The sequence below is a fragment of the Nicotiana tabacum genome, chromosome 1 (genome assembly GCF_000715075.1).
Source record: "Nicotiana tabacum cultivar K326 chromosome 1, ASM71507v2, whole genome shotgun sequence".
Taxonomy (NCBI): Eukaryota; Viridiplantae; Streptophyta; class Magnoliopsida; order Solanales; family Solanaceae; genus Nicotiana; species Nicotiana tabacum.
Window position 1 is genome coordinate 38561654 of NC_134080.1, and position 7786 is coordinate 38569439.

The window sequence follows — 7786 nt, forward strand, 5'->3', positions numbered from 1 at the left end:
ACATATTATATCCTTTTTTCTATTTGTTACTTTTTACTTTTAGTTGCTTAAAAGACCATACCAGAAGAACTCTCTTGCTATATCTGTTTAAGTTTGAAGTTTTTCTCTTTAAATCCTTGTTGGGTGTCCAATATAAAGCCATAAACCTACCGTAGTTTTATGACTTTGAATGTATAATTGTTCCTTCCAATTTGGGGTTTTGTCTTTCTTCGGGATTACAAGATTAATGTCAAGAATTCCGGTTATATCCTTTTATTGTGAGTTATTATGTTTAATATTATAAGGTTATTTTTGTAAACCGACATTGTATTCATGCTTTTATAATAATAATAATATATATATATATATATATATATATATATATATATATATATATATATATATATATATATATATATATATATATATATATATATATATATATATATATATATATATATATATATATATATATATATATATATATATATATATATATATATATATATATATATATATATATATATATATATATATATATATATATATATATATATATATATATCTAAATTTATAGTTTTGTGGGGGGGTGGGGGGGGGGGTGGTGGGGAAAAAATTAATTGCGTAATATGTAATTAATTGCGCTAGAAGATGCAAAATTTCCTTAAAAGAAGGACCAAATTGAAAAAGATTGACCTCCATTTTTACCCATAAATAAAAACCAACAATTAGGTTAGATTACAATTATGAAAAAAGTATGCCAAGAGGCAACAAGCAACAGGGTTTGTGACACTGAAGAGACGAACAAAACAACTATGCCAAATGTAACATCAATTGTGACAAATGCCAATCAAATCCCAATTTGAATAGCCGCAGATCACTTTCTTCTTCAGTTACAAATATATATATATATATGGAGGAATTTCCAACGTTGTTTTTTCAATTTTTAGTGAGTGGTGTGTGGATTTAATTTTTGTGCTTTGTTTGGAGAAAGGGTTTAAAGAATCACAAAAATGCTCCATTTACATCCTTGCTCTTGTCAATTTCCATCACTCACAAAAGGTACATATCTCTATCTCTTTTTACCAATTTCGATCTCTATTAGTTCAATGGTTAATTTTCAAAATTGTTCATCATACATTTGAAATGAATTTAAAAAAAAAAAAGAATGGTTTGTTGATGGTATATCAGAAATAACCTTTCTACCTTCACAAGGTTAAGGTTACAATAAGGTCTGCATACACTGAATCTCTCTTCTTTTTTTTTTTTTGTTTAAAAAAAGAAAGTTTTTTGGTATTTTATACTCCATTTTCCATCAATTTTATTGTTTTCTTGAATGAATTAGTGATCGAGAGACCTTGATACTGAGCTGGAACAAATAAGGTCTAATAATTCATGTGTGTGTATATATATAGGACTTGAAGGGGCATCAGAACAAGTGGAAAATGCTAGGATTATTCATCAAAGGAGATTGTCCTTCCCAAAATTTGTGAACTCAATTGACAGGATAAACACAAGGAAGAATACAAGTGACAAAATATTCAAAAGCCATAATATATCAAAAGGGTATATAAGTGCAGCCTCATCAGGACATTGTGAAATCTCTTCTAAAGATGGTTTTTGGAAGCAATTGAATGCATTATACCAATTTTCTCGCCCACACACAATATTTGGAACAGTAAGTTACTTAATTTGCCTTTTATTTTCAACCTTTTTTTGAGGAAAAAAATGGTAATTCTATTTACGTTCTTGATTGTTTACATTTATGTTGGTGTTGATGTTGATGATCTTTTTTTTATATATATATATTTGTTTTTTAATTCCCAGATAATAGGGATCAGTTCAGTTTCTATTCTTCCAACAAAATCGTTAGCAGATATTTCTCCCACATTTTTTGTGGGATTATTGAAGGTAAGACTAGGTTCTTTTTTGTTTGGGCATAAGATACTTATATTTTTTACGTAAAATGATTTTTTCATTTACTTTTCGCATTTGGTTTATTTTAAAAACATATCTAGAAAACCAAAAATGGCTATATGTCCTTTTTGTTTTTCTTAATTAACTTGCTGTTTGTGTACTCGTTGTAGGCCTTAATTCCTTCTCTTTTAATGAACGTTTATGTGGTAGGATTAAATCAAATTTTTGATGTGGAAATTGACAAGGTAATCTAAATTATTATTTTTATTTTCCTTGCTTCTTTTTTTTTAAATCATAAATCTTTCTTTTTCATATGTTAAGAGGGAAGTAACTTTTATTTATGATCCAGGTGAACAAACCAAATTTGCCACTAGCTTCTGGAGAAATTTCAATGGAACTAGGCATAGCAATAGTTATCACCTCCTTAATTGTGGTTTGTAATTTCCTCCTTAAAATCCTCCACCATTTTTATTATTGATTGACCATATATAAATGAATCTTTAAATCTATAGTTGGTTATGCATAACTAAATACTTGCTAAACATGACTACAAAACTGATTAAATTAAAGTTCTAATGTACAACTATACATCTTATTCTTAGTCCAAACTAAATGTATTAGTTAACTTAACTTAATCACTAGAAGTCGAAAAATTAAATAATATCACGTTTGTTTAACAAACATCGGAGATAAGAGTTTCGACTTTTTGAAAGAAATGAAGAGGAAATAGTTGCATATATAAAAGAAAAGAAGTAGATCCCATATTATTCAATTCTGAGTATAATATTACTAAATTTCTCCTTGCTAATTAAAGGTAAACATTAATTTGGATGGATGGATTCCGAACTTCAAGATAGCAGCCAAAGTTTAAAATATTTTAGGTACCAAAAACAAATTCTTTTCACAATATTTGGAATGCAAAGAGTACTAATTAGTAGTAATTACCTACATAATTTGGTGTCTTTTTTATTTTTCTTATACCAAGTTTTCTGCATCTAAAATCAAGGAGTAAATATAACTAATGAGCCAAACGTTTTGCAGAGTTTTGGCATGGGAATTAAGTTTCAATCTCCACCATTGTTAGCTGCTCTCATTGTTAGCTTTTTTCTTGGCAGTGCTTATTCTATAGAGGTAATTTTGGCACTTCACCTTACCATATTTCCTTTCATCCTAATTGTTAGTCTTTCTCTTCTCAATGGTAGATTCGATAAACAATTTTGATTTATCAACTTACATTAATACGTCTTTCGTAGCCTTATAGTAAATGTAAAATTATTCGTAAAATCAACCATTTATGTTTGCGTTAGGGTAGGGTGCTTATATTACATCCCTTAGCGTGCGGCCCTTCTCCAAACTCTATGTAAGCACATGATACTTCATGCACATGGCTACCATGTATATTAATTCCTCTTTCTAAACACACTTCAAAATTCGGAAAGACTAGCAAATAATATATGTTAGAATTATTTCATTGAATGACAACAAATAGGTTTAAATTTTTAATAACAACAACAACATACCTAGTGTATTCCCGCAAGGGGTTCTGGAGAGGTAGGATGTACGCATCCTTACCCCTACCTGAAGTAGGTAGAGAGACTATTTTCGGAAGATCCTTGACTCAATTTAAAATTTTAAAATATAATAAAAATATTATTTCTGACTCTATCCAGTTTTGTTTTGAAGTTACCTTTACTTAGATGGAAAAGAAATGCAGCCTTGGCTGCAATATGCATTATGGTTGTGAGGGCTATCGTTGTTCAGTTTGCTTTCTTTGCACATATTCAGGTAATAATTTTCAGATAGTCCTATGTTTATTAATGTCGCTAATTGCTATCAACTTGTCACTTCTTGTGAAAATATATTATGAAATAATTTATCTAATTAAATTTTTTATAACCTTCTTTATGTAGAAGTATGTGCTCGTTAGGCCTATGCTCTATACAAGATCTCTGGTATTTGCTGTCACTTTTATGGGTATCTTCACCGCTGTCATTGCACTGTTTAAGGTAATTTTCATTAAAATCCCCAAATTCGAATATTCTAATTTGAGGGAAAACTTAGTCGCGTTTACACGAAATTAATAAATATAATATGTGCATTCTCTATACATGTGTTTGTCATATAGCAATGATTGACTGATATATATTCTCATTTAATTGTTTAATTTGATATAAATATTGAGTGCGTATAAATAGCTACCTCAAATTTGTGCATTAGGTGATCCAAAAGTTGTCAGTTTGATACTAAACCTTGTGATTATACTAATTTTGCTAGGACATACCTGATGTGGATGGTGATAGAGATTTTGGAATCCAATCTTTCAGTGTGAGGCTTGGCCAAGAAAGAGTTAGTAAATATTATTTTTATCTCATATATTAACACAATTTACAACATTAGCTCAATTGCAAGAACTCTTCTCCCTCTCCCCCTTTTTCTTTTTCTTTTTTCTTTCTTTCCTATCGTCTCGAGGTAATGATAAGATCTGCGTATATATTATCTCCCAGCAAAGGCGGCTCAATACAGTTCGAGGCCTAAAGCCAAACTGTAACGAGGGCCTTAAGTTCCTTTAAAAAAAATTATATGTATTTTATTTAAAGTCTATTTTTTTTAGACGAATTAAAAAAGTTAATTTAAAGTTTAAACTCTTCTCTTTTTTTGAAGTTCTACATAATCGGAATTCATATTTTCTAGTAGACATATGTAAACTCTAGTAAATAACAAAAAATAACAGTATATCTATAAAGTAAAAATATAAAAAATGACAGATTTTAGATTAAAAAAAATAGCCAAAGGTTAGAACAATAGAACCTTATTCAATTGATAAGTTGATCCCAAATAACTTGTTAATACTTTTGTGTTTGAAAACCTGTAAAATCATTCTTGTAGAAAATCAGTTCCAAGTACAATATGTAGAAAAAGAAATGCTTGAAAAGTTATCATTAAAATTTTTTTACTTACCAACTTTGTATTTTATCCACAAAGAAGGATCATAAGAGTCTTGTAGTTCTTTTGACAAGAAGGAGTAAGAATTATCATAAAGCTTTTAACGTAGAAAAGAAGAAGGCAAGAAGGTCTCAACTTTGTAGTTGTGAAAAAATACGAAAAAAAAAGAAGTCAATCCCAAAAAGGCAAAGACGATAAAAAGTAACAATTTATATCCCCAATATGCAATAACGGTAAAAGTAAACTTTTATTTTCCTTTTCCACAACAAAATTATAGCGGTTCACATTAAATACTTAAATTTTCTAAAAGGAAAATAAATATATAAACTTAAAACTACTAAAAAGTGGGGCCTTCAAATTTATGGGGCCTAAAGCCCTTGCCTTACGTGCCTTGGGGTTCAGCCGCCTCTGCTCCCCAGATCCCACTATATATGCGGGATTACACTGAGTATGTTGTTGTTGTTATTTTCTTTACTAATCACTATACAAATCTAATTAAAATGTGTTGTTTTCATGCAAAAAAAAAAGGTGTTTTGGCTATGTATTAGCTTACTTGTTGCTGCATATGGAGTTGCTATGGTGATTGGAGCTACTTCTTCTTCCCTTTTCAGCAGGCTTGTCACTGTATGTCTATATTTTTACTTCTTTTTTATTTCCTTGATACATCAACTCTCTCTCTATATATACTCATAAAATAATACATGAACACGTAATGCAGGTTTTAGGGCATTTTTTACTTGCTTGCTTTCTATTATTTCAAGCACAATCGGTCGATATAACAAGTCAAGTATCAGTTACTTCTTTTTATATGTTAATATGGAAGGTAACTCTCTCCTTTTCTTTTTGCATAATAGCTTTAATATAAGTTTAAAACCTAATTATATTCCTATTTTTCACTAATGCAGCTATTCTATGCCGAGTACCTTCCCATTCCCTTCTTTCGCTAAGGAGGCAGATTAAACATGGCGTATTAATTAGGGAAATATGAGTTCCTATTGGAATGTGATTTTCCTTCTGCTGTTTGAGGTCTAATTTGTTGTCCTAATTATTTCATAATAAATACTATATCTAAACCAAACGCATGGTTAATAGTATATATCCCAACATTACTGGTAAGAGTTTATATTTCGAGTTGCACTTTTGGTCCTTGTGTTATTGGATTAGTGCAGTTTCAAGTCCTTGAAGTCTCAATTACAAATTTTCAATTAAACCATGCGTTCTCAAAGTATCTTATCAAGTAGTACTTATCAATTATTGATTATTGTAACAGTTAAAGGAATAGCTTGTTGATGGATTATTATATGCAGCGGAAGCAATCCCAGTATCAAAATCACATGTAATTTGGACAACTAGCATAAACGGGATTCCACGGGTTACCTCTTGAAGCGTGAACATATCTCTTCTACCACGTGAGCCTTCAGTTCCATAACTTCTCAATGGAATCTCCATCACCCGCACAATCGTGATCCTCGAACGTTCCACGGTCTTCTACTGTGTTACCCAAATAATACCCGAAAATAGCAATTTCGTGTGGGCGAAATTTCTAGGAAAATTTGGCTGAAAATTTCAGCCACCATGTACTCATCCCTCTAGGTGGAAAACCTTATGTATTTATAGCACAAGTTTTAAGGGTTAAGACCCTTTTCCAAAACCTGTTAGGTTTTCTTTTCCACCAGAAAAAGGATTCCTTTATTTCCTATTATTTAGGCACAGTAGGGACCACAGAATTTAATTAACAAGGCTTCCAATTATGGAATTAATTTGTAATTTTCGAAATTAATATCCACCATAATTAATTACGAATTATTCCACTAAAAATTCGTAATTACACTCCTTATTCAATTTCAAAATTCATCCATTAAATCTTATTTAACTCCCCATGTTAAGATTCAGATACGAATCAATTAAATTAAATTACTGACGATTTAATTTATTGATTATTTCCTTTAGACTTTCGCTTAACTTATTTCATGTGTCGGATACAAAATCCACCGGCAGGGTTTACACATGCAAACTTATAAGCTTTCATAAAGGTATATCATCAATCTCTAAACCGAGACATGGATTCCATCAACTAACTATTACTTCGCCAATGTATATTATTATTATCCAATTTACCAGGCATATTGACCCACGAAAGAATCTCGCCTTTTAATAAATCAAAACAATAATAATATACACAACTAATAATAATTATATCAAGATTAAGAGTATAAGTACATTTAATGGCTAGAGAGTTTATTTTATTAAGTCAGTATAAAATACTTATCTCTACCTGGTCCGTTCAATACATACAAAATGTACTAGCACAAGAAGTTGGAATTAAACCATTCCCATAATCAAGATTAATTATATTTAATCTTGTGCTACAATCATTCCTGATGGTTTGTCCAATTCCATCATTAGATTGTGAACTCAAACTTTATACTTATAAGAACCGATGATTTAATCTTCCGTGTATAAGCTAAACTCTATACACTAAATCATCTACTATATAAGCAAAGGACACAGACTATTATATGATCTATTTAAAACTTTATTAAAACTGAATAAACAATTATTTCATAATAAATACTATATCTAAACCAAACTCATGGTTAATAGTATATATCTCAACAATCTCCCACTTAGACTTTTAACCATGATAATTATTAGAATATACTATATCCAAATGCATGGTTAATAGTATATGCCCCAACAATCTCCCACTTAGACTCATAACCATGCATCTACAACTTTCTCGGACATTCTTTTACATGACTATTAAAAGTCTTCACCAAATAAGGTTTTGTTAAAGAATCTTGCCAAGTTATATCTGATGCAATATTTGTCCAGCAGTACTTTGTCGTAATTATCTAGTTTGGTATTAAACTCTTCAGAGATCCTGTTACCGAAACTATCCTAAGAATGAACACCGAACTATAATTTTCTTTAGCTTTCTCCCACT

General features: G+C 30.1%; 1 protein-coding gene across 1 annotated transcript; it reads left to right on the forward strand.

The window, feature by feature from the left end:
• The first annotated feature begins 699 nt into the window (after window positions 1-699).
• LOC107762790 (homogentisate geranylgeranyltransferase-like) lies at window positions 700-5880 on the forward strand. Its single transcript, XM_016581179.2, has 12 exons — window positions 700-1041; window positions 1395-1657; window positions 1807-1890; window positions 2067-2141; window positions 2246-2329; window positions 2938-3027; window positions 3580-3681; window positions 3807-3902; window positions 4171-4242; window positions 5368-5463; window positions 5558-5662; window positions 5745-5880. Exons 1-12 carry the CDS (start codon window positions 993-995, stop codon window positions 5784-5786), a joined length of 1158 nt encoding a protein of 385 aa, XP_016436665.1. The 5' UTR covers window positions 700-992; the 3' UTR covers window positions 5787-5880.
• Window positions 5881-7786: the final 1906 nt, after the last annotated feature.

What these genes read in the sequence shown, in the direction of transcription:
- LOC107762790 (XM_016581179.2), top strand. Translation starts at nt 993, where the DNA reads ATGCTCCATTTACATCCTTGCTCTTGTCAATTTCCATCACTCACAAAA. An exon ending in CTTTCTTTGCACATATTCAG is followed by an intron (nt 3,682 to 3,806) that starts GTAATAATTTTC and finishes TTCTTTATGTAG; the next exon opens with AAGTATGTGCTCGTTAGGCC. An exon ending in CTGTCATTGCACTGTTTAAG is followed by an intron (nt 3,903 to 4,170) that starts GTAATTTTCATT and finishes TAATTTTGCTAG; the next exon opens with GACATACCTGATGTGGATGG.